Source organism: Lichenostomus cassidix, chromosome 13 (assembly GCF_008360975.1).
Source record: "Lichenostomus cassidix isolate B80296 chromosome 13, HeHo_3.0, whole genome shotgun sequence".
Classification (NCBI taxonomy): Eukaryota; Metazoa; Chordata; class Aves; order Passeriformes; family Meliphagidae; genus Lichenostomus; species Lichenostomus cassidix.
The window spans coordinates 7,374,306-7,401,912 of NC_139494.1; the positions used below are offsets into that span (position 1 = coordinate 7,374,306).

At 37.5% G+C, this 27,607-nt stretch overlaps 1 protein-coding gene across 7 annotated transcripts in view; it reads left to right on the plus strand.

The window, feature by feature from the left end:
• The window catches only part of GABRB2 (gamma-aminobutyric acid type A receptor subunit beta2), a 139,632-nt gene extending 112,268 nt beyond the window's left edge, over nt 1–27,364 (plus strand). For 5 of the 7 annotated variants that reach the window (XM_085073461.1, XM_085073462.1, XM_085073459.1 and 2 more), the window contains 5 exons: nt 2,529–2,666; nt 3,869–4,021; nt 7,194–7,438; nt 17,612–17,662; nt 21,211–27,364. In XM_085073461.1, coding sequence (XP_084929587.1) covers nt 2,529–2,666; nt 3,869–4,021; nt 7,194–7,438; nt 17,612–17,662; nt 21,211–21,558 — 935 coding nt within the window. In that variant the 3' untranslated portion in view covers nt 21,559–27,364. The remainder of the gene's footprint in view (nt 1–2,528; nt 2,667–3,868; nt 4,022–7,193; nt 7,439–17,611; nt 17,663–21,210) is intronic. The other 2 variants (XM_085073464.1, XM_085073463.1) reach the window with 2 other exon arrangements.
• Nucleotides 27,365–27,607: the final 243 nt, after the last annotated feature.

The following is a 27,607-nucleotide window of genomic DNA, read 5'->3' on the forward strand; positions in this document are numbered from 1 at the left end:
TTTTTGTCAAGAGCCACAGATTATTTTTTCTAGACTTCTTATTACTTCTTTAAATTGGTTGGTCTTTAAATAATTTTAACTTCTAAGTAGACTTGTTTTGAGTCCCAGATACCTGCAGAAGGAGTTTATTATAGCCACAGGTAATTGGACTTTACTGTAAAACAGCCACTAGAGACATGAATAGGCCCATTCTCTCTTTTGGCAGATGTTTTGCAGATATTAGACTTATATCAAATTATCTTGGGGTACTTTAGCAGTACACAAGACCATTCATGTGCAGATGACTGTAATATTCTTTTCTCTCCTTCTCCATGCTACGAAATGAATGGGATAATTTATCCTTTTTGGAAAGAGAGAGAAGTATTTTAATGAAAGCCTAAAGAGTCTTCTGCAATTCTCCTTGTCAATACCTACTAACAAGTCTTGTCATTCAGGGTCAGTCTCAGCTTCTCATGTGCCCGTGCAAGTCCCTTAAGCAGCAGGGAATTCTGCCAGCTCTCCCCAAAGCCACCCAGAGCTGTGGGGTTTGGAATCTTCAGGTTGAACTTTTGGGTGAGAATTTCAAAGGATTCCTCTCCCCTAAGAACTCATATTCAATATTTGCCTCCTGTTGAGGCTGTGGGAATGCAGGGAGAAGCTGAACCAGGTCTTGCTGGTAATGCTGAAACATTTGGCAGCCTGCTGGAATGTAAATCCTGGAGTTCTCTCGTGTAAGCCCTGGGATGAGAAGTTCAAGGCTAAAGTGTTCACAGGCAAAAAAGTTCAGATATTCTAAATAAGACAACCAAATAAAGAGCTATTTGGGCTTTTTAAAAACATTTTTTCTCTTACATGGAAAAGGGAATTTTTTTCACTGCTGAAACTTACTTAGCATTTTTTTCTTCAGAAATAATTAAAAATAGAGATATTTTAGCTGTGAAGTTTAAAATTTAAATTATCTCCAAATTAAATAAATTACCTTGCTTAATCCCACCAAGTTCGGAAAATAGCATTAGAATCTTGAACTTGCCATTGGAGGGCAAGACAGGTGTCAGATAGAATATCAGCAAAACTTGGCAATATCACAAAGACTGAGCCCTCACAACAAAGTAATATTAACCTTCCTAAACTCTCTAAGGATGTTCTTTTATATTTTTCATAACATGGAGTGTAGCAAGTTGCTTTCATATCTCGAGATCAACCAATACAATTATTCTTATTTATTTTAGATTTTAGTTTATTTTAGATTTTATTTGTCTCTCTGAGAGCCTAGAGAAAGACTTGACAAATATAAAGTGTTGCTAGGCAAGGAAACATAAGTAAGCTGTGTGCCTCTTTTCAGAAGATAGACTTGTGACCAGGAAAGAAAAAGTCACTTATACAAAACTCTGGAATTGATATCAACATACTGTAGGAATGTGTTTACCAAAATACTTCAGAAATCTGTGTGTTTTAGATAGATTTTTATAGTTGTTTCAGTGCTTTTAGAGATTATTTGGTTCATGTCTTCAAATTCGCTTGCCTTCTGCTACAGCCGTACACCTGGATTCTACTTATTATCAAAAATTATTGATGCACAGGAACAGTTTTATAGATCCTGTGCATTCTTCTATGCATTAAGTGGTATTTGATCACTCTAAAATGGTGTGTAGTGTACAATTTTGTCTTTTGTCTGTGGGTGAGAACTTAAAATCAAGGTTATATATATAAAATATTAATTATCTCAGTTTGCAAAAAAAGTCATTATTCTATGTTTGAGTTTATTTTATTTACAACTTTCAATAGCAAAAATCTGTAGATTAATGAATAAAGAAACATTAATGAATATCTTGTTTCCTGGTTTTACAATAGATTTATTTCTGATGTCCCATGATCATTTCTGTACACCAACTCCAGAGTGTGCAAGTTGGCTCAGCTGCCATTTGGGAACCCAGATTCCTTTTCCATGCATATGTTTTATGGCTGTGTGAACATGTGCTGTGTTCTGGGGTGTTTTTGTGGGTGGTGGGATTTTTTTTGTTTGGTTGGTTTCTTGTGGGTGTTTTTTTGCCGGTGATGGGTGTTGTTGCATCTGCTGTAGCTCTTCTTACAAGGCCTCTTGCAATCCTCACTGAATGTGGCTGTCTTTTACTGCATCCAAACCATTTTAGAAAAATAATTATGCTGGTTTTGCAACAAAAACTAAACATTACCAGTTTTTCAGCTCAGGGACAGAAATTACAGCAAACTCATTCCATTTTATCCAGCCATGAGATCAGAAGTTGCCATAAGCTGATGTACAGTTGCTATCTAGAGATGGGATGTGTGTAGTCTTAATTGGTTTTAAATTTTGTTTTATTGATACATTCATGTGCTATATCTTAAAAATAAATACAAACCCAAAAAATATTAAAATACACCTTTTGAGGTTATAGTTAGAATGACCTGTGTCTGTATGTTTACAAACGCCTTATTTTTAGAAATACATTTTATATGTTTTGAGTGAATGGAGTGCTCCCCATGATGTCAGAAGAGATGTGTATCTCACTTGTTTTCTCCTGTTTTTATAGATGGCTACACAACAGATGACATTGAGTTTTACTGGCGTGGGGGTGATAATGCAGTCACAGGAGTGACAAAGATCGAACTGCCACAGTTCTCCATTGTAGACTACAAGCTTATCACCAAGAATGTTGTTTTCTCTACAGGTTTGTGGAGGGGAACTTAAAAGGGAGATTCTTTTAAAGACTTTTAAAATTGGATTAATTCTCAATGTGCAGCTGAGGAGCAAAAATTTTAGAAACGGGAATAAAATAGAGCAACAACTGTGAATTTTGAAAGCAGAAGTTTTTATTACAGCTTCCACAGTGTATAAAGCACCTCATTCATTAACATATGAAGAGGGCAGAGTAATGTCGTGTTAAGGCTCATCAAATGAGCTGTATTTTCTGTTTTCCTATGAAAACTGATTAAGCCACTTATGCACCTCTGTGCCATAAACTCAACAAGTAAAAACCCAGCCTGTAGGAAATTTGGAAACCTTTTTCTCCCTATTTTTAGATGTTCCTTTTGCTAAGTTGTGGATGTATTAGACTAATTATTTTTTCTTTGATGTAAAATCTTTAAAATGCTTGTTCCAGGATTTTCAGCTTCGCCTATTCTAGTAAGTGTATGACTTTCTGAAGGCTGAAAAGATGCTTTCTGAGAAGGAGCAGAAAATCAGAGTGGATTTAATTAAATAAAAAACAAAATGAGAAACTATTAACGTATTTCAATGACATTAAATTGTTCAAGGGAGGCAAGAGTTGGATTGGCTGTTCCTATGTGATGTTTTCTACATACTTGAGAAACCCGTTAGATGTGTTAAAAAATTATCATCTAAACTCAATTTCCAGATATGGATAGAAACCATCTTTGGAGGAACTATAGAAGTATTGTGCATCCCAAATTCTTCAAAACCAAGCAGAAATGGGACTTGGGGAATGGTTTATAGGCTCCCATTTCAACAAGTGTTTCATACACCACAGTATTTCTGGTATCCAGTGACAACAGACAAGTGTTGCATTTCTTGGAGAGACGTTTAGGGTAAGGGTTACACTGAAGTTGGCATGTGACACTTGCCAGGGAAGAGGCATTTCTTTGCTTTGTTGCTCTGACATGTGTTTTGGCTGTTGACTGTTGAATGTTATGATTACCAGCAGATACGCACCTAGAGCATCCTTGTACCCTTAGAATAAAAGATTATTTTATCCCAATTCTTGCTAGAAATTCTGCAGCTGAATATCCTGGATCTTTCAGCTCTGAGTGTACTTTGTGTTGAATGAAACAATTAAACCAAAATGACAGAAAAGAAAAATGTTTTCAGGCATTACACAAATAAATTATGGCCATACCAAATATTCTCTTTTAGGTGCCTACCCAAGGCTGTCTCTCAGCTTTAAACTTAAGAGAAACATTGGTTACTTCATTCTGCAGACCTACATGCCTTCTATTCTGATCACTATCCTGTCCTGGGTTTCCTTCTGGATTAATTATGATGCTTCAGCTGCAAGAGTTGCTTTAGGTAGGCATTTTTACACATCTCATGCAGTGTGCATTAGCTGAATGCTTTCTCTACCTTCTGGTTTAGTGGAGAGTGCATGATTTGAAAATTTAAAAAAAAAAATGTTAGATCTTTTTATGTCTGGCTTGTTAAGCTTTGTGTTATTTGAATCAGCATTTAAATCATCACAATTTAAATTAAAATTAAAGTGATTTCATGTCTGAATCAGCTAACTGTATAATTATTGGAACCAGAATTAGCCTAATTGTCTCAACATATTCTGTTGTTCTTTTGCTGCTTGTTTTTTCTCCAGAGGGAATGCACTTAGTTTGCTTTTGCCCATGGCAGTCCAGAACACGTGTTCAGCACTGTTATGGATTATAAATTACTTTTCCTTTCAGGAATTAAATGAACTTTTACTAGGGTTGTATAGCTCACTTGTCCTTACATTGAGGGAGAAGGCTGCACCTCAAATCCTCTGTCCAGTTCTGGGCCCCTCACTTCAAGAAAGATATTGAGGGGCTAGAGAGAGTCCAGAGGAGGGAATGTAGCTGGGGAAGGGGCTGGAGCAAGAATCTGATGAGGTGGAGCTGGGGGAACTCAGCCTGGAGAAAAGGAGGCTCAGGAGGGAACATCACTCTCTAAAACTCCCTGCAAGGAAGGTGCAGCGAGCTGGGGGTTGAGGGTTGGTCTCTTCTGCCAAGTATCAAGAGATTGGACAAGAGGAAATGGCATCAAGTTATCTCAGGAGAGGTTTAGATTAGATCCTTGGGGAAATTTTTTCAGTAAAAAAAAGGTTGTCAAGCCCTGGCAGAGGCTTTTCAGGGAAGTGGTGGAGTCACCATCCCTGAAGGAACTTAAAAGATGTGTAGGTGTGGTGCTTGGGGACATGGTTTAGTGGTGGACTTGGCAGTTCTGGGTTAAAGGTTGGATTCCATGAACTTAAAGGTCTTCTCCAACCTCAATGATTGTAGGATTCTATGATTTTTTTGTCTCAATGTTACCTTAAATTCCAACAGCAAAACTGTTTCCCTAATTAATCTCTAGAGTATTCATCTGAGTATCTCATCACTAGTCCCATGTGTGTTTATTCTGTGCCACTCATCGTAAGATCCAAGCATGTTACAAAAATAAATATCTGTATCTATTGCCAAATTTTGTCTAAATGAGACTGATTCCTGCCAGTACAGCTCTTGTATAGCTAAAATAAGTAAATCCCCATAAAAGATGCCATTGAGAGTTTGACATTTTAATGTTATAGAATATGTCTGAGTTTTACCAGACCTTTTTGTGTAACACCTTGCCTTAAGAATTTGAGACTACAGACGTCCTGAAAATGCTGAAGGAAAGGAAGATAACAGTGACTGTAGCCTGTAATTTTTAACTGAGACGCATTACAGAAGGTTTCAGTTTAGCTGGTTAAAAATACACTCATGGAATCCAACTCCTGTTTGTTGGACTGAGCTCAATTTATTATAGGTGTAGTGTTTATTATGGTACGCAAAAAATCCAAGTCCAGCATAAGGACTGAACAAGATGTTCCTGAAAAAATTTAGCCACAAAAAGGAGGCCTACAGAGGGTGCTGGTAAGGTCAGGCAGCCTGTGAGGAATACACAAAAAGAGTCTGAGCAGCCAGGGATCAGGTTAGGTAAGCTAAACCCCGAGGTAGGACTAAATCTGTCCAGGGACATCAAGGGCAACCAGAAAAGCTTCTGTGGATACATCAGTGCTAAAAGATGATTAGGGAAAATGGAAAGCCTCTCTGCAAGGACACAGGAGGCCTGGATACCCGGGATCTGGAGAAGACTGAGGTATTGAATGCCTTTTTTAAGCCTTGCTCTCATGGACAAGTGCTCCAGACACATTGCCCCAGCTGCAGAAGGCAAAGGCTGGGACTGGGAGAATGAAGAACTACCTGCTTCGGGAATCTTGTTTGAGACCATCTAAGGAACCTGAGGATCCCAAGCCCAAGTCCATGGGAACTGTGAAGTGCATCTGCAGGTCCTAAATGTACTGGCTAAAACTCTATCCATCATATTTGAGAAGCCATGGCAGTCTGGTGAAGTTTCTCTGACTGGAAAAGTGGAAGCAGAGATCCTCTTTTTAAAAGGGGAAAAGAAGAGGTCTTGGGGAACTACAGAATGCTCAGTCTCACATTGGTGCCTGTCAAGGTGATGGAGCAGATCCTGCTGGAAACTGTGCTGAGGCACATGGAAAGTGAGGAGGTGCCTGATGAGAGCCATCCTGGCTTCACTGAGGGCAAGTTGTGCCTGACAAAATCTGTGGCCTTCAACAACAGGGTTCCAACGCTGGTGGAATGAGAGCAAAGCATCTGACAGTCACGCATGAGATCCTTCCCTCTAAACTGAGGAGTCATAGATTTGTTGGATGGAGCATTCAGTGGATAAGGAATTGGCTGGATGGTCACACTCAGTTGTGGTCAGCAGTTTGATGTCCAAGTGGAGACCAGTGATGAGTGTCCTTGGGGTCTGTGTTGGGATTGGTGCTGCTCCTCATCTTTGTCTGTGACATGGACAGTAGGATTGAGGGCACCCCCAGCAGTCACCGAGCTGTGTGGAGCTGTGCACATGCTGGAGGGAAGAGATGCCATCTGGGGGGACCTTGACAGGCTGGAGAAATGTCACAAAGATAATTGTGTGGCTGGAGCACCTCTCCTATGAAGACAGAAAGAGTTGGAATTGTTCAGCCTGGAGCATACAAGGCTCCAGGAAAACCTTAGAGCACCTTTGAGAGCCTAAAAGTGCTCCAAGAGAGCTGGAGATGGACTTGGGACAAGGGAGAATTGCTTTAAACTGACAGCAGGTAGATTTAGATTAGATTTTAGCAAGAAATTCGTCACCGTGAGTGCAGTGAGATAGTGGATAATGATGCCTGGAGCTGTGGCTGCCCCATCCTTGGAAATGGTCAGGGTGGATGGGGTTATGAGCAACCTGGGCTGGTGGAAGGTTCCCTGCCCATGATAGGGGGTTGGAACTAGAGAGTTTTGAAGATCCCTTCCAACCCAAAGCTTTCTAGGATTCTATTAATATGGAAAGAGGCTAGGGATGTCTTTTTTTTTCAGGGCAAAAAAAAAATTATGGTTTTCCAACTCTAGCATTTGAATAGTATGAATTATTATGCTAGAAAATTAAAATTATTTCAATCACTAGATTTCTCAATTCTGTTTTCCAGGAATCACAACTGTGCTCACAATGACAACAATTAACACCCATCTTCGAGAGACTCTTCCCAAAATTCCATATGTGAAAGCCATTGATATGTACCTTATGGGATGTTTTGTCTTCGTGTTCATGGCTCTGCTGGAGTATGCATTGGTCAACTACATCTTCTTTGGCAGGGGACCTCAGCGTCAAAAGAAAGCAGCAGAAAAAGCTGCCAGTGCCAACAATGAGAAGTTGAGAATGGATGTCAATAAGGTAAACTGGAATGGGGATAAATCTTCAGCATTTCCCCAGGAAGGCAGACTCTCCCTTCTGCCAGACAGTCCTTTAAAATGTAATTTTTTGTAGAAAATGAGCAGTGGAGTTATGATGACCTTGTGTTAGCTCTGCAGAGCAGTGTGCTTAGGCACCTCAGCAATGAATGCTGCCCTCTAGCCTGGAAAGCTGAGTGACTTGTTTTAGAGCATGCAGTCGGTGAGAGTTGTTTTCTTAGTTAGAATGTAGACTTGAATATGTACAGTCTGTTTCCAAAGGAACAAATCCAAAATGATGGCTGTATATTCTAGTAAGAGCTGTATGGAACATTGGAACTACAACCTAAATTTAACCTACTTTCATAAATCTTTCAGATGAGCTGGATAAGAAATATTTGCTACAGAAGTGTTTAAAGCTTGACAAGTTTGCATATTTTCAATGTATAATGGGCAAGGATGCTATTGACTAAATGAGGAACTTCTCAGAAACAAACCATCGATGTGCTGTGCACTTAATTTTGAATCTGAAAGTGGCCCCCTGGTGATGGAGAATCGAGGCAGAAAAGATGTTTGCCAAGATACACACTTCTGCAAAAAGTATCCATTATGCTTAATGAAAATGGGGCACTTATCATAAAGCACTTGTAATTTGTCACTTTGACCATTTTGAGATGAATTTCACACAGTGGCAAATCTGTGCTGAATGCAAAAATGTACTCAGTGTGAAATGTATAAACTTTCACACACATGCAAAATTGGAAAGTTAAGTAAGTGTGAATTATCTTTGGGGGTTTGGGGGGGGGTTTTGGGGGGTGGAGGGGATTGTGGGATTTTTTTTTTTTGTCAGGGGAATCTCTTTGAATTATAATTCATTGTGATACTCCAAGGAGAAAAAAATCAAAGCCAGAATTAAAAAAAAAGTAAATTAGAAAAAAGGAGTATTTGTGAATTGGAAAAAAGTTTCATACAGCTCTAGTGGTGAAATTTCTAATGTTTGTTCAGAACTTCTACACACATATTGGGCCTGCAGACAGAAGCACATTTTATTCCAAAAATCTATCACATGGTGATAGTATAAAATAATTTTATAGGTTATAGTTTATAGTCTTTTAAGATTGAGAGTTATATTGCCATGGCTCAGATCTCATCCATTCACTAGCTTATCTTTTTCTTTTTGGTTGGAGAGAAACATATTTTAATGAATGAAGGCAAACTCATAATGATGAGATTAATTTTGATGTTATGTTACCATATGTCATCTTTTGACATTTTAAAGTTCATGAAGACACTGTAACATGTTTTTATTTCTATTGACGATTTTTCAGCAATGCAAACAAGAAAGCTGTAAGTTTTTATTTAATTTGTGGGTTTTTTCTTTTTAAATTCAATTTCACTTCAAAAAACCAATGCTATAAACTGGCCTGTAAGTAATTTCATAAGACTAGAGCTGCATTTACCTCTAACATCAGTGAGGAGATAAAATCTGTAGGTGTCAGAGTGCCACCACTAGCTGAGGTATATTTTCATACACTTTGTTTCACCTGTGGTGTTTTCAATATTCTTGTTCATGAAACAGATCTTTCAGCTGTGTAACACAATAGTCCAAATCCAGTGGCAAATTGCTGATCATGAAGAATTTGAAAGCCCTAACTAGTGTGCTAATCAAATCCAGTAGGCAGAGTAAATTCCAATAACTGTTGCAGAAATCTACCAGCCTACAGGATTGACACAAGGTACACTGTGGAACACCAGGAAAAACTATATATTATTTGTATTTTTTTTATACTGAGCCTGTTATTTAATATACTAAACCGGCATGGTCAACAGTCTATGGCAGTTCTGCCCTGGTATCCAGATCCACTCTGATCTGATAATCAGGTTTGCAATCCTTTAAGGAGCAGACAGGGAATCAAACAGGAGAGGATCAGAGAACTTGTCCTACTGCGCAGAGACTTCTCTGGGGAGAAGGAGAGGAGCTGACAGCTGCTCTTGTTGTTTGACCAGCAGCAAGAAAGCAGATTCATATTTAATGGACCTGAATATTTTATCTATTAAAGGGAGCCAAATATTATATAATTATTTTCGTTTATAAGAATCAAAAATGGGTCTGAACTGCTGAATTTAGTTCAGAAGCAGTTTTTCATAAAAACGAAATTATTTTAGAAATGGGACCACACAAACTCCATCTTTAATTAGGATCCAATAGAGAAGAACTGATTTTACAAGATGTGAGTGTTCTTTTGTGATATTATGAGCTTCCTCTTGAATCACTATATACTTTATTATCAATTCATCAGAATTCAGCAGGGATGATATTTGCTGTGAGTACTGGGAGAACTTCCTACACCAAACTCTTGTTAAAGGAGGAGCTATAGGTCTGTCTCTTTAAGGAGCTCTTGGTCAGTCTTTTCTTCAACATCACTATTGTTTCTTTAGCAGGATTTTACCTAGAAACTTGCCATTTTTCAGCTCAGATATCAAACCTTAAAGAGGCATTACCCTATAATGATTTGGTGCACCTTTCTTCCATTTCTAGTCTGTCTAATTCTTACCTGTATGTCATTCAGGTAGTGTTTATTTCCAAATTATTTATTTATTTTTCTTTATCATTAAATCATCTAGGTATATAAGAGTTAATTATTGCAAATAAACATTTCTTATACAGAATTTGTTAGCTATGTTCTTTCAAATAATTTAATTTCCTGCTTCACAGAAGCAGCATTGGGTTTTGCATAATGTAAAATTTATGTAAATACATCACTGAATGTTGTTTTAGATTGGAGGCAGTTGCAGTAATTGTTGAAGTCTACATCTTTGCAACCTAGCTTAAAGCACAAAAAGTGCTGCAAGTGCACAGGCAATATACCTGAAGTACATGATAAGTCACAAAAATAAAAATACCTTTAATTTTGCAATCATACTCTGTTATTGTAAGCAGTAATACAACAATTTCCCTCTGGGAAAGACGGGAAAAATGTCAGTGCATTATGCAACGCTTCGTAAAACTGTTTATACAAATTTATTCAGGCATTTTCTTTAAATAAATGTGAAGTGGCATTGCTAACCTCTGCATGTTTAGATAAGGTTTCTTTTCTGAACACAACCACTTTTTAAAAAAATACTGAGTGTATTTTTAAAACAATAAGTAATTCTTTACTCGGTGCTCTTTGTATTACGTAAGGTGTTCAGTCAGCACACCTGAAAAGGACAGTGCATTGCTGCTCACAGTGCAGGCCACAAACAAGAGAACCTGTCAGACTAATGGCATTTTTCCATCCAAAATTTGGGTATTAAGAACGTGGAATGTCAAAATATAATAAGATTAAACATATATTAATAGATTTGAATACAATAGAAGTGTTCTCAAAAAGTAACGAATGGCTTAGGGAGCTTAGAAGGTTTAAACAAAAATAGGCATCTTTGCAATTCATTGCCCTCCTGTCCCACTGTTGCTATATCTGGATTAGCACAGGGCTGCTGAGAGAGGTGAGATGGCAAGGCAATAACGAGTAGAAGCTTAACCTGCTCTCAGATGCACTTGGTAACTTTCTTCCCCTTCAAGTTGTCTCAGCTGCTCAGGTTTTTTCCTACAACTTTTTGACCAAGGAAAGGAGTCTGACCAAGTTTAGCTGGATAAGTTTAATAGTTTTCCTCAGATCTTTCGCTGGAAGGGAACTCCATTGCACTATCAGAGCTTTGAGATAAACAAGACCCATGCAATTACCTGTTTCACAAGTGTTTGCACCTAATTATTTTAACTACGCAACTGGGTACGCTGCGGGTGGACAATTTCTGGCCTTTGTGTCATCTAGCAGGAAAATGAGGCTCCCACAGCATCCTCCTTCCCCAGATGCCATTTTCAGCTTCACTGTCTGATGCATGGGTGCTCTTTGGGCAGGGAGACTGAGAACTTTCTATTGCATTGTGCCAGCAATGCCCTCTGCTACAGCAGCACCCTTGGAAATGGCAGTGTCAGCTCAGGTGCAGCTTTGCTGCCTGGCATTTCCCACAACAGCTTCCAAACTTCTTTTTACCTCTTTATTAGAGAATGACTGGAAGAGCCCATGCATTTTTTTTTTCGCTGTCATATGCATATATGTCTCCAGACAAGGAGAGGTGAATTAGATGAAGAGATGTGTTAACCTGAGGCAAAGTGAATGCACTGCTGTGTACCTGTGGCTTTTTGCAGGCCAGCTTGTGATGGCTTTCAGTGCCCTGCAAACAGACAAGGTCCCCAAATTTCCAGCTGTGGTGTGAAGATGCACTAGCAGGGCTGTGACATTGCTCCAAAGCAATGCTCCAAAACAATTCGGATTGGCTAATGCCTTTATTTCCCCACCTATTTACTGCTGGCTTGCTGCTAGCCTTTTCACTTCATAGCAATATTTGTTCATTTCTAGCTGAAGAAATCATATAATGCATCTTCAGGGAGAAGAAACTATTGCAAAGGTACCTAAAACCAGTCAGTATCTATTAGATAGAATGGCATCTTAACCCTGTGGACTAGAGGTACATCTAGTATAAAATGTGAGTAAGCATCTATAACATGTTTACAACAAGATGTAAAAGCTTTTGGCAAAAAGAGGATTTTTAAACTGGTTATATACTCAGACTCAGTTAATAAACTGAACAGGATATTAAAACACTAAGGCAACAGGAAGCTCTTAAAATTTCAGTCTAAAATCTCAAATCCTTACTGCTCTATATTGCTGGAGCTAATGCTGCCACTGTCCAGATGTCAGTGAAAGAATTCATCCTCTTTCTTTCTCTCCAAGGAGAATTTTCCTTTTGTTTGCAGTACAGGTAAAGCCACACGAGGACTGATTCTTGATCCAGGCTCAGAAGGTATTCCTTACACAGCAGTTTATTGAAGGTTATGTAATAAAGTAGGCATGGATTGTGAAAGCTTAGTCTTTCTCCTAAATTTACATTCCTGCATTCTCAAGGAACAGCTTGCATATGAAGCAGTCAGCAGTGCACAGGGTGCTTGGCCAGCCTCGTCGTGTTTTACAAAACCAGAGTTTGGGTAGGAGTGAAATCTGAGGAAGTTGCAGTTTTAGCTCACAGCACTTTGCAGAAGCAGTCAGAAGGTGATTTGTTTCCACGATCTGTGCTGGTATTCCACATGACATCTGAATAAAGGTCAAGTCAGCTGTGTGAGGCTTTTTTTCTGCAGCCGCGCTCCTTTGAATGCCATGTTTAATTAATGTAAGACCAGTGCCTGTACACTTGTTTAAAGCACATTATCCCCTCTGCTTTTGTACTGCATCTACAGCCTGTGACCCTGAGCAGAACACACTTCTGGTTCATGAAAGAATCCCTGAGTGCAGTTTAGGTCATTATATCAAATTGTGTAGAAATAAGACGCAAAAAAAGACAAATTATGTGAAGTAGAAGAAATGTCTGTAGCTGCAGTCCAGAAGGTGTGTCTGGCTAGGGAATTTGGTTAATTGATTTCTTGAAACACTCTAGAGAGCTCTAGAGAGTTTGTCAAGGCTTAATACAGTGGTGATGAGTTGGCAAATTTCTACCCTGAAAATAAGATGTAACTCCAAGTACTATGTACTAGAGAAAGTAACCTAGTTGTGCTCATGAATTTTGAGATCACTGGATTATGTACAGATAGACACCAGGAGTTAGTTTCGTGTGACTTAGGAAAACATTAGGAGGTTGGTAGGATTATGCCTAAACTCAAATATGTGTATATAGAGAGAAATATATGTCTATATATGAATATGTCTTTTTTATTCCTTAGAAACTAGTTTTGAGAATACCTCTATAATGATGAAAGGTTATATTAGGACATGGAACTCTAAGTCTTTTTTTTATTCTTATGTCTCTATTCCTCCTTTTAGAAGAGTGAGAGACTTAAATTTAGTTTTCTTCCCCATGTAAAAAAATGTCAAGACTTCTCCCTAACTTAGTGCACCTTACAGCTGTGTGCAAGAAGCCCTGCATACCTGTCCTTGCTCATCTCCTCAAAACAAGCTCCACTTTCTGCTAATGTGGTTGTCAGAAACTTAATACTTGTGGGTGGCCGGAAGGATGCAACAGTAAAGGTCACAGAGCCTAAATCAATTATTCTTTTCATACATTGGAGTTTTTTTTTGGACCTCTTTCTGTCCATGAATTTTCAAATCCATTATTCAAACTATAATATGTCTACCTAACCAAACTCAAGTTAGACTGAAATGTACAGACACAAAAATCCACCACATCATGAAGAAAACTATAATGTAGTTTTTTTACTTTCTCTAGAATTAATGCATACTCAAAACCAATTAAAGTATAATATGAATTTTGTAATGATACATAATATTGATATATATTTTGCATACACAGAAATTTACTGAGAAATTAATTTGAAATGGCTAACCATGTCTTGGCAAGAAGGTTTTTTCATTCTTGTCACTCATTTTGAAATGAGTGACAAAATGTTAGACTCTCTCCAAAAAAGCAGGCTATTAGTGTACAAATAAATCATGCAGGAACATTCCAATTTATTCAGCTCTTTTTTTTTTTCATAATTTTAAAGCAGAAGACTTTTCATTTTAATATTGTCAGGACTAGTCCTCCCAGCCTTGCAGTATCTATAGCTGTGGAACTTTCTCTGTTTCATTCTTCTAAATCAGCATTGAACATGATCATATGAAGTACTTTTCTGGACCTTTTTTAATTTGGAAATTTGTTGTAAAATGCTAGAAATTCATCTTTCTTTTCTTTGTAACAAAAACTTCTCAGTGATTTTTGCATAGAAAAATCTCAGAACTTTTCTTTTAGTGTTGTTGTTGTTGTTGTTGTTGTTGAATTAGTTGCAGTTTCTCTCCAGAGTTTTATCCTTGGACCTCATGCTGCCTCTCAACATGTTTATCTTTGGGCTGGGCCCAAGAATTATGTCTTCCCCAAAGCCACAGCCTAAATCTGTTGACAAGTGAGTATATCATGGTCAGATGGATGGAACTGGTAGACTGCCATTCAGTCCACCCACTCTTGTTACAAGGATGTGCTGTTTAGTTCTTTGCACATTATATTTGACTTCCAACAAGAAAAATAACAACTTCAGTATATTTTACAGAAGCTGTCCTAGAGGAGCAACTTAACAACCTTATTTTTACTGTCTGGTTCATATATCAAAACCATAATTATATCCAAATTTTACCCTAGAAATTTTGTCAGTTGTGGTGGTAATCATGTTTTCTGTGTATTTTTTATCTTTCATGAAGCTTTCTTATATAACCAATTTTGCTCTTTCTGTAGATGTTTGATGCTAGATATATCTGCTAAATTATGTTTTTTAAGACAGCATAATGGGAGATTTATGATTGTAATGAAGGCTTAATGTAAATTTGATTTTATTTATCACAGATGGTGGAGAGCAGCTTTTAAGAGGCAGGTTCCTGCTGATGTATTCTTCATTTATATTATCACCAAGAAAATTAATTGTATACTTGTAAATGGGATGATAGTTTAACAAAGAAATAACAAATAACTTCATCAGAGCAGCATTAGTGAGAATCTGGACTGCCTAACACCTGTTTTTGTGAAACAGTAGGATTTATGCTGTTGTTAATTGCTACCCCAGAAGTCTTCTGTTCCAGATCACCTGCCTTTGCTTCCTCCTAAATGTCTCAATAGTAAAAAAAGTATTGCTGAAAATTGTATTTGTGAAGATGTGGATATAAACTTCAAGCTTATTGGATTCTATGCAGCAGTTTGAATAAGTTCGTATTTCATGGGTTTTATTCAAGTGCCACCAAACCAAAGATGCTTTACCCTCTCTCATTTTATCTGGGCACTCATTTTTCAGTGCCTTAAGTACAGAATCCCATGTTTAAGTAATGGTATTCACAGGAAGTGTATGTTTTCAACCATATCTCCAGAATCCTACAATACTTGCGACTAAGTTATTGATGTGTGACTAGAGATAATGATCAAGAAGTCACATATATCAGAAGGTAAAACTGGAAGTCTGGGAATTGATTTGCAAGTATTTAGAGCAATGTTAAAGTTCCGTGTTCAGATCTTGTATTTTTTCCTCACTTCCTTTTTTTTTTTAACTTTTACAGGTTTCTTGGAGGGGCAGAGAGGGGCAAGTTGTGCTTAGATTCTTAGGCTTTAAAAAGTTCAAGAACCTAAAGAAAATCCCTCTGTAATTTGCAGTGTTTATCTGAATTTACTCACCTGAAACGAAATGAAGCAACTTGAAATTTTAAGTCTAGCCCATTTTACTGTCCTCTACCTGCACTCTTTACAGCCTGACCCAAATCTTAGGTGTATAACACAATCCAAGCCAATGCATTCTAGCCTGGTTTCTTAAACAGTAACTGCAGTCTTGACAGTAAATTGAGTTTTGTACAGACAATGGAAGTGCTGTGTTTGTTGCACTGTTAAAGACATTGTTTCACATATGGATATTTTAAAATGTTAGGCATTTGTGTGTTATAAATTCCTATAGATTTACCACAGCAGACTGGATAGCTTTAGGGAAGTGCCCTTTGAAAGCCATTAATTGTTTTTTCTTCCAGAGTGAAGCCAGCAGCAGCTCACACAGAACTCCCACACACTGCCTGTGCAGTCAGGGCAATCCCAGAGCTCAGGGGCTCCCACTCAGTGAGTCACACCTTGCTGGTGAGGTGGAAAATCCATATTACACGTAAAGCTCACATCACACTTTCACCTGATCTCACCAGAGCTGCTGTGACTAGGCAGGAATGGATGTTATTGCTTTTCCAAGCAAACCTCAGTTTACAATAGGTGGGAAAATATGCTATAGATAGCACTAAGGTCTTTATCTATAACAAATTAAATTATATAGCTAGGCATGTCATGTAAGTCTTCATTGAGGAAGGATCTTTATTTCTGTCTTCAGTTCGTAAGAATATCAGTTCACAAGACATGTAATTGCTAAATCTCAGGTTTTAATCTTTGTAACAGACTGGGCACTTCCAGTTTAGACTTCATGGTTTAGCTCACCAGAATTTGTTTTTGTCTAATGGCAGCTCTACTTAACAAAAGGGTATTTCTTTTCAATTTACAACGGTTTTCTTTCAAAAGGTTTTTCTATCAGAAATTCCATCCCTACTGTCTATTTTATATTCAGCTTCTGAGCTGTTCTACCATAAAATGAGCCATCAGTTCCTGCCTGTAGTGGAAGGTTACAGGTGAAAATGAAGAGTGTATGAGAAAGGAGAAGTGTCAATGTTGTATCTTTTCAATTCATCAATAAAAATTTCTCTCATATTACAAAGCTGTGTTTGGCAGAACAGCAGAGCATTATCACCACATTGCTTATTTACTGAAAGTTAATAATTTCAGGGATCTGGTCATCCTTGAAGGATTCCTAACGTATGTGTGTGGGCGTTGTTATTTCCTAGTATTTTACCAGGAAAATGTAAGTGTAAGAGGAGTTCCTCAAGAAAGCCATCATTTTGGAGTTTCTAGGTATCAGGAATAATTTATAATGGTAACATTTCTATGCTTTCCTCTGTATTCCCTTTGTTTGAGACCATCAAAAAAGTCATGGCCTCTTTCAAGGCACCAGAGTCAGCTTTTTTTCTGTTTGACCTGGACCTGTAAATGAGTACCATTTGCATTGTATATTTTGTCATCCACATTTAAGATTGATTTATAAATACCCCAGTCTCTTGCATGGTTGCTGAGCTCTGGTCATTTCTCTCCTCTTCTGCTTTCACCTTTTATTTCCATGGTACTTGCTGCTGCTTTTTCTTCATCTTCATCCTCCCTTCCTTTCTTGTCCCTGGGAATTTCTCCATTAAGTTTGAACTCTCCTGTTCACCATAAAGAGTCTGGTTCTATGGTTGAACGATCCTCCAGCACCGAGAGATCTTTTTAACCTTCTTCCACCTCCTTTTGAAACCACTTTTACACTTACTTTCCCCCCAGAATAATTTTAATAATTGTTTTCATATCATCATATCTTCCTTGGTCAAATGACCGATTGGAAAAAATACATTTACATCACAATGTTATGTTACCTTGAGGAGCAGAGCAAGGCAGTAATAGCACCTCTGAAGCCAGAACATACCTATGCTAATTGTTGGCTTAGAGGTCCCTATACATTTTAATTACTTGTCCTACAGTGCTTTAATTTTAAGTGAAAGATAATAGCTGCCTTATCTCTAAGGAAACTGGTCTTGATTTTATTAACTTACAGGACAGAAGAATAATTGGCACATATCATTGTCCAGAAATGTATTCAACAAAGGTATCTTTCATTGTTTTCTAATGTTTTTATCCTCAGAGACTTAAAATTGAGGTCTTGACCGGTTATGGTCATTAAAGATCCCATGGCACTTTTTTATAGCGTGGTCATCTCAACCCCAGGCACCTGGCCAAATATCAATTTATGTAACTGTTCTGCTTACCCAGCATTCCCCACCACCACTCACCCACCCCATAGTTTCAATTGGCTACAACATTCTCCATTTCCTTGACTAAAATAAAGTGTGTTGTTCTGCACTGTCAGTCACCACATTTCGCCTCAGAGGTGATTGTGCTTCACTGGGAAGTGAAGTGGTTCTTCTTTCTAATGCTTGTAAAGCGCTTTGGGATCCTTCTGAATGGGTGGTGCTGTTTACAATAAATGTAGTTCACTGTCATTCTATCTCAGGCCTCACTTCGTTACAAAAGCATGTTTGATTTAGAGTTGGGCGAACCTACTTGTGGAAAAAACATTCCCAGCTCTCTCTAATCTGACAGGGAACATTTTTTCAAAGGTTGGATTTGGATGAATCTCATTCTGGGGTTTTTTGTTGTTTCTTTTTCCTTTCCTTCAATTTCACATTCATTTGTACTTCTGGACTGGAATTCTGGGAGTTCCTTTGGGTTGGAAATTCACAATACCATGAGGGAAATGCAGTTGTTCTTAAGGTCGATGCATTCTTCCAGATGCAGGAGGGTCAAATTAGTGCTCAAGAACCACCTGAACTTTGTGGTGTTTACCTGGGTGTTGTAACACTTGAAGGTTCGCCCATCACTAATATTTACTGTATTTTGTATTATTTCTTCTGAAAAAGTCTTGGAATATTGAAAAATGCTTTGCTTCAACTCTGATGTGAGTGTGATATGTACAGAAGAAGACATTTTGCCCTAGAATACAGTTTAGAATATTGCTTAATGTTTTTTTCTGCCCAGCATCACTAATCTTACTAACTGCTTCCAAGATTACCAGATGTCTGCAGCGTTTTGCTGCATTAAGAAAAAAAAGTTAACTGAAGGAGTGATATCATGTTGCTGAAACATGTCTATATCTAACTCTAGCAGATTAAAATAGCTTTTCTTGCATGTGTGTTGCATAGAATGTATGCAAATATGTAAAGAGCACTCAAATTTCTAATATCATTGCAGATCAAAAGGATAAAATGCTTAAAATAGATTCATCCTAAGAAGATTTAAGATGTGATAAAATTTGTTGGCTCTAAAATCTTTCCAAAAATAGTATCCTAGAATGCACAACACTGAGGTGAAAATAACCCAGGCTCTGGGCTAAGGGGTAAAACCATTACATTAGTGGATGCTATATCAAACTTCCCCTGATGTCACTGGAACGAAAACTTCTTTTCTTGATGTTACATGAAAATATAAAAAATGTAGTTTCCAAATGACTTTGCACCCCTCATGTAGGATACTTACCTCTTTTGGTTTTAGACATTTGGGGATCAAAGAACACTAAGTACCTGTAATTAATTGTTTTATTTTTAGGACCCTGAGAGTCTCATGATTGGTCTGAGATCTAATAACAGAAATGAGTCCCCTTTTATTTTACCCCAAAAATCACATAATTATGCACTCATTAGAAAAAAAAGTTTAAAATCTATGTTCAGAAGTTTCATAGATCTGTTTGAAAGTTTTTCAGATGCTTGCTTTTGTTGGTATTACAATAGCAGAACAATACTTTTACCTTAGTTTTGTCTGATGCAGATGAGAACTGATTTGATAACCTTCCTGGATAGACGCAGTGTTCCCTCACTATGCTCAATATCATGCTACAGAGTTCTTAAAGGCATTTTCTTGGAGTTCCAGCTCAACTTTCCCATTTTTCTAGTGCTTCTGAAGTAAAGATTGGTTTCCCTAACACACTAGGAATTTCAAAAATTTCATGTGGCTTTGATGAAAAGCAAGCAAAAATGGAAGAATTTGGCTGTTTCCCACTGAGTCATGACATTTCATTTAAACCTAAAATATAATGAAACTAGAGGGGTGCAAACTCACATAAATTGGGGGAAAAAACAGAGAGAGGGAAATCTGGCATCCCAGCAATGCCAGTTTTTGTGCATCACCTGAACAGATGTAATCACTCAAATGACAGTGTTTCAGTAGGTCCAAAGTACCTGTGTGAGCATCTGACTTCCCAGTCCATCACACTGTGCAGGGAGTGCTACTAAAAACAGCTGTTTTAATCCCAGTTCTCTCACCTTGCCGTGGCAAATATCACACAGGGGGTTGATAATGGCAAATACAGTCTGCCCTGGGCAGTGCAGGGAGGTACCTGCTGCGGACAGCTGGTTTCTAGATATTACAGAATACACTAATACCATGCTGTTGTTTAGAAATGCACAAAAGTCAGTTTGTGCACATTGAGTAATAACCATGGAATGTATTCTGTACATGATAAATGAATAATGTTATTCTGAAAGGAGCTCTGGGACAGTTTTGTCTCTTATTTGGCCTGGAGTATATCTGCACTGCCATCACTAATGCAGTGTTATTAATTAGCTTCTCATTAACTGTTATTAGTTAATTATAATCTGCTATCATCACACAATTCAAAATATATACTTAGAGGGAAGTCTGAGGAGAATTAGAACTTCCTAAATAACTTATATTTGTTTTCTATAAATGGATTATTTTTAAAACCTCCTACCACACTTCAGATCTACTCCAGATTGCCTAAGAGTAGAATTTAGTTCCTTATCTTTGAAATCCTCTTGATTGTCTAAGGGGTTTCTTTACAGTATTGCTTTAATATTTTTTTCACTGAACTGCTTCTAAAGAATGCATAGTAGCTAAATCTACCCATTGAAACAACTGTTAGATGTACATTTGATGTGATTACATTCTGCATATCTTTTTTCTTGCTTGAAATTGCAGCTCTCTGCTATTCCAGCAGTGAGGTCTCCACAGCATGCACTGTATTTATGAAATTTCTTAGCACTGGGGAATGGAATTTCCACGTAGCTGTAGTTAGACTATACCAGAGCCTTTTTCCTGGTAACCAGCACTCCTGTTTGGAATATGGGGACCTAAAATGTGCGTTCTCTTGTGCAGTGTTCTGGGCCTCCCTTATAGAGGCACAGAGACCTTGTGAGTACTGGTTATTTATGTCAGAGCAAAAGCTTTCGTTTGAAAGAAGAAAAACCAAAACAAAGAGGACCCTTTTTCATTTGAAAATGTCCCTTTTCCGTTTCCTTCCAAAACCCCTGTAAAGTTCACTATTTGCCCCAGATGTCCTACCTAGTGATAGAATCCCACTTCCAGGAGCTGAGCGTGTCCTCTGTTCCCAGGTATTGCTTGTGCTCACTCAACACTGGCTCTAGGGAAATACCATTTATTGCATTATACTCTACTGGCCCTACTGCTCCTCGAGCTCACAAATAAAAGACAATGAATATAATCACAGTTATGCTTAAAGCCTTTAGGCTGACATCCAGTCAATTAGTAAAGTTAGCTATGGCCCTTACCAGCATGGCTTCAGTTTGCAACCGACCAGGCTTCCTTTCTCTCCCACTAAATGCGCTTTCCTGTTTTTTCCAGATGGACCCACACGAAAATATTTTGTTGAGCACGCTCGAAATTAAAAATGAGATGGCTGCCTCGGAGGCTGTGATGGGGCTTGGGGACCCTAGGAGCACGATGCTGGCCTATGACACTTCGAGCATCCAGTACCGGAAAGCCGGTTTGCCCAGACACAGCTTCGGCCGCAACGCCCTGGAGCGGCACGTGGCACAGAAGAAGAGCAGGCTAAGGAGACGTGCATCCCAGCTGAAAATCACCATCCCTGACTTGACTGATGTCAATGCCATAGATCGATGGTCTCGCATCTTCTTCCCTGTTGTTTTTTCCTTCTTCAATATTGTCTATTGGCTTTACTATGTGAACTAAGAAACAAAGCCACGTGGGAAGCAAGAACTGGATTTCTCTTCAAATCGGTTGTACAGCCAAAAGTGGGACTTAGAAAAATTCTATTCAGGACAAAAAGTTATTTTAAAACACCTTAGTTGCTGGCCCACTCTATGGTCTGTTTTTATAATGTTTTGGTTGTATCTGCTAAACCATATATATGTTAAGTTGCAGTATGGACATATCCCCTTATCAAAATATAAGTGCATTTTGAGTGTAAAGGCAAATTGAGTTTTGAAAATCACTTTCATCCCTCACTTTTTTTGTCCCTCACACATTGTCCCTCCCTTTTTTTGTCTTTTTTTTTTTTTTTTTTTAAAGGCCATTTGAGTTTAGTGGTACAAATTATAGAGCAGCATTTGAGAAACAAGTTTGAATTTCAACAGCAGTACATGCCATTCCTAGGAAAACTGCGTATCTGAGGCATGCATCTACACATGAGAGTGTACTGAGTTGTGATCATGCTTATGAAACACATACACTTTACTTTTTAAATGTGTAAACTTGAAAACAAGTAGTGCCTATCATCTTTCCAGGATGATGATGGTCAGAGGTTTCCCAACCATATTCAGGTATTTCCTTTTATTTATTGACAGAACTAAACCTTTGACTGACAATATTAGGGTTGGGTGTTTGCACAGAAGCTGAAGCAAGAAGCACTAGTTTTGTTTGTATTTTAAAGAGAGAATATATGCTTACAGTCACAGTGACTGTGTTTGGGATCAATAGAGGAATGTAGGGACAGTATGAAAATGCATCAGCACTGAATGGGAAGATGCTGTTGGGTTGTGTTTTGTTGGGGAAAGAGAATCATCTGTCCAAAGTGCCAAAATTGGTTGCCCAAATAGTAATTCTGTGGATGGCTGAAGGGAACCAGTGGTGCCCTGCCTTTCTCTGGGGCAGGGAGAGCTGGAGAGGAAATACAAAGCACAGGGGCAAGGGGATGAGAGGCTGCATATGTGTAAAAGTGTGTGTATGCGTGTGTGTATATATAGGCATATATATATATATATATATATATATATATATACACACTGTTCAGGTGAATGTTGTCAGTTGTACACACTTTAGTCTGAAATAGTCGTGTGGAGCTGTGTGATTTCTTCCAAGTTTGCATCTTTCCAGCATTATGCTTCCTGCTGTGGTTACAGGTTCTGTGCCTCTTTCAGCAGTGAAGATCTGAGCATATGGATTTCTGTCCAAGAGGTACTGGCAGGGTCTTTTCTCAGTCTGGATTTAGGCAATACCATTTCACTTTCTGTTTTCATTACAGCATTGTTCTGAAGGAAAGAAATCGGTAGCAATCACTTTAAGGGTTTAATTACACTCTTGGATGTTTTCTGCTTTAGGGTGAATTCCATTGAAAAACCAGCAAATTGCAGTTTTTCTTTGGGGGACTTAGTGAAATAAAAGGTTTAGATTTTTTCATTCCATTGAGCTTTATTTTTACAGGCAAAATAGAATAGACAAAAACCAATTACAACAAAAAAAATTGTCACTTATTCCACTGTGGAACTTTTTTTGTAATGAAAAAGGCAATCACAAGAACTGTGTTAAAAGTAAGAATTCTTGATGGCTTTTATTAGATCAGATCCCCAATGTTGTTTGACACAATATTTCAAGAAGCAAAAGCCACATCTGTTTCATCCATACTACCTCTCATCCGTGTACAAATTTTTGAAAGAAACTAGAGAGTATAAGGGTTTTTTCAGGGTACTAAAAAAAGTTCTTTATTTTTCATAAAATACATTTTAAATATTTTTGTTCTTACTTTAAAAGAGTAATTTTCTTACAAGTTTCTGTGGTTTTATTTTGGTGTCCTCCCCCACCCATTTGACAGTGAATGACAGTGATAGGAGGAGAATATTTCTGGGAACTAATAGGCAAATATTCTGATTTCTTTTTTCAGCACTTCATATGCTTATTTAAGGTTCAAATGGGAGAGGATCGTTTCAGAGCCTGAGATGGGATTTGCAGTACACCCTACCTGCCAGGAAGTTGTGTACATTCACACACTGCCTCCAGGCTCAGACTCTGCAATATGTAGAGACAGGTTTCCCTCATGTGATTAACTTTCCAAGTCACTGTTTTGCACTTGGTTCGCATATTTAATTTGTGACTGCATTTCATGCATAACGCAATAACCTTTGTAGAAGCACTTGGGATTTCAGCTGATAGGTAAGAATTGTGTTGGAATCTTTCCCCAATTCTAAGAAATGGAGCCACATCAAAATTCAGTATTTCTCTTCAAAGTCTGATCTTTAAAAACGGTATAATTATCCTAAATGAAAGCAGTCTTGTAGTATTCTTCTGTACAAGCTTTTCTTTCATTTCAGAAATTGCTGCCAGCTCCTTTTTTTGTTTCACAGAAGCAGTGTGACTGCAGGGAGCTCACAGCCTGTCTGTGGTTGATACACATCTAATATAAAACCTTTCAGGGAATGTGTTGACTCTCTGCATTGGTAACTGCTTCAGTTATTACAAAAACCACAGAGATTGAATCCTGGAACTGCACATTCACTTTTCTGAAGCTACAGTACAAGCCATACTACTCTCTGATGCTGCAATTCAGAGAGTGAAAGAAAATGTTTGGTTTCTGCTCAGGTGTCGCTAGGAAAGATAAATTATCTGTGGGGAAGAAGCACTTTTGCTTTTACTATGTCCTTCTGGCTATTAATGTGATATATAAAATTAGTGAAAGAGAAAGATTCTATCATTTTATACTAAAGCTTAACACTGTGATATAAAAAGATGGGGGTGAGAAAGGCTGGTGAGGCACTGTCAAGGGAAAGGCATAACTCAAGCCCAAGGTGAGCACTTACTCCTCTTCTGAATACTTGAGTGAAAGTGAGAAATGATGCCAACGTCTGTGAGATACAGGGTTTGCTGTGTGTGCTACCCTCCAGGTAAACTAGAATAAATTTACTTTTACTTTAGAATTGACCGAAAATGAATATTCTAGATCTTTTAAATCATATTAATTGTTGGTTTCAATAAACAAAATAGCAAAGTTAATAATTTAGATAAAACTTGTAATATAATTATAGTTGCACATTTTATTGTTCTAGTAGACATAATAGCCAGCAATTAAGGTGTTTTTCATCTTTGTGGAATCATGGGTGAATTATGACAATAACATGGCACAGTTTTAATGAAATCTTTGAGATCAATCTGTAAATATATACTGTACATGACTGCTAGTAAGTATGATACACATTTTCAGAACTGAAAATTCATGCAACATATTTCTGTGTTTGCATAAGGAATGTTATGTTTCTATCCTATCGCAGTTCAATGACTGGGAAGAAAGACTCAAGCAATGACATTGTGACCATTTCTTTTCTCATTCCCAGGGGAGGAAAACAGAGTCCTAGGGAACAGCATGTGGCAGAGTTCTTCAGAGAGTTCTTACATTCTAATAAAAAGGACATAAAATCTGTAAGGTACAAAAAGCACAACGCATAGAGAAAATGAGTGGTGGTCTTACACCTGGGGAAATATCCTATTTATTTCAGAAAAATATGCATTAAAATTAAACCTCAATTAATTTTCACTATAATTATTAGACTGTGTTCCAATCCTATAACACAGTGCTAAACATAAGTGAAGGGATGTGAAACATTTTCCAGCTGTATGTGCATATGGACATAGCCCCAAATAAATGTCTGTATGGACATATGTGTGTATATATACATAAGCTGAGTATATATATATGCACACACATTCACATGTTGGTGTGTTAAAGGAATAAGCTAATAATAGTTTTGTTTCTACCATCAACCAGTGTATGAATATATTTTTGAGAGAAGAAAAAGATTAATGTATTGAAAAAAACAAAACCAAACAACTTACTATACAGGGTAACTGGGCATTTCTATATCAGCAGATCAATGCTTATGATTTGTATGGAGCATTGCACCATTTGACATGATGATAGTACTGTACCTCCCTGCATCTGGAATTAGTCTAGTCCTCACATTGCTTGCCTATTTCTTCTCTCTCTTTTTATAACAGCATTGTCCACTAGTAAGTTTTCAAAACCAACAAATTCCTTAGGGAACCGAGAAAAAAAAAGTAAAAAATAGTAACTATTTCTAGAAAATAATCTAGGGTGGGATGGCCAGGGTACAATACTATATCAGTAGTGATCATAACATTTTGCTGTGTGTACATAGAACATACATTGTGAGCAACCATAACTTAAGCTGAACGTGTGTAAATATTATCAGATTTCTTAAACATTTTTAACTTCTAATTTGTACTTTATGGTAAGGCAAAAAGCTGATTCTACTTATGGTTTAGGTTAATGTGTCCTAAAATTATGTAAATAATTAAATAAGCTGTAAATGAGCAGTCGATAGATACAGTATTTGTTTAGTGACTTTTTTTTACTAAGTACAATAATTGCAGTGCTCTAGCAGAGTAATTTAAACACCCTTTTGCATAAACAGATTTGGACTCCGGATATAAAATAGTACAGGAAGTGCTGTAGTGTAAAATAGCCACCATGGCAATGTTCCTGCTGGCACAGTTGGTTCTCTTGCATGGTTAAAACGTTCAGGCACCACACTCAGTGCTCAGATTAGCCAAAACCAGGGCCTGGTTTTCACTTACAATAAGGCACCTTGATGTTGCTCCAGTGAGTGGAGAGGTGAAGGCATTCAGGGTAAGTGAGAATTCAGCTGTTGGTGATTCATTACAGAAGCCTGCATATTGCATCTGTCTGATTCTGAAATCTGTATCTCTTATGATATCTAATAGTAGACTTATATTTTTCTTTAAAAAAAATAAAAAACAAACCAGGATGTTTGACTGTCGTTAGATAGTGTAGTCCCCCAAAGCCAAAGAGTCTTCACTCCAGAAATTGTTTAAAAGGGAAATCTAAACAAGTCACTGCTTAACACCAAAGGTAAAGCTTAGTAAAATGCACTAGGAACTTTGTCTAAATTTTTAAGAAGCAAATGGAATGTTGTTGATCAAAAAGACTTCCCTATTTTACTTTGTAAAAATAGTAATAATTTAAATATCCATTATATAAAATTGAAATGCATCATGTCTACAAGAATATGCAACACTAACATTTCATAAATATAAAATTATTTTCTTTGTAAGTGCTTTGACAAAAAATGAAACTTAAATGATGAAAATTCTCACCTCTACTTTCATACTAAGGGTTGTATTTTTTTAATGTTTTTCAGACATGAGGTCATCTATTCCAATTTGATAGCATTTTGTATGTTTTCACCATTCCTGTCATTTGGCAAATACTCACCAGGCTGTATTGTTCATGGTCTGTCCTGTTACTTTCAGTTGAAGACAAAAAGAACATTTGAAACATGATTAATTCTGACAAACTGCCTATGATTTGACTTCTATCACGTTTTTATTTGCATGGGTGTTTAAATGGTTCTGTTAGTACTGTCTTTGCACAGTTCTGAGTTATCTTTTTTTACTTAGTACTATTTATTTCATAATGTAGTAATCATCAGCCTTACTAATGACCTTGTAGCCTTTCTTATATGCACATAATGCACATTTTCCAATGGCTAGAAAATGCAAAATACTAGTGGATATCATTGCATCAGATCTTCATGTCTTTCTCAAAAGGACTGCTAACCTCTGGGATATATGAGGTAGTAAAATGATGATTGTAAATGAGTAGCACATAAGAGATATTTTCTTGAATTTAAAATTATTGCAGCCAGTTTCAGCATGTAAATATATAATAATGTTGGCTAGTGTGTAATTCTTGAATTAAAAAATATAAATAAAGAAAACCTAAAATATGTATATGTAGTTGTGTTCTGTTGGGATGGTATTTCCTTTTACAGAATACAGTATAAACGGTCTTAAATCAGAGTATGTGGACTTCAGCTATGGAAGTCCCAAGTTTCATTCCTTCCTCTTCCTACTTAGCACCTATCAGGAGAGATCCTGGATGACCAAATTATTAGCCCTTTCAGGGTGGTGGTTTTAGGAGATTTTCCTGTTGGATTGGTTCAGTTCAAGAACAATTCAAGGTGAGCAGAGC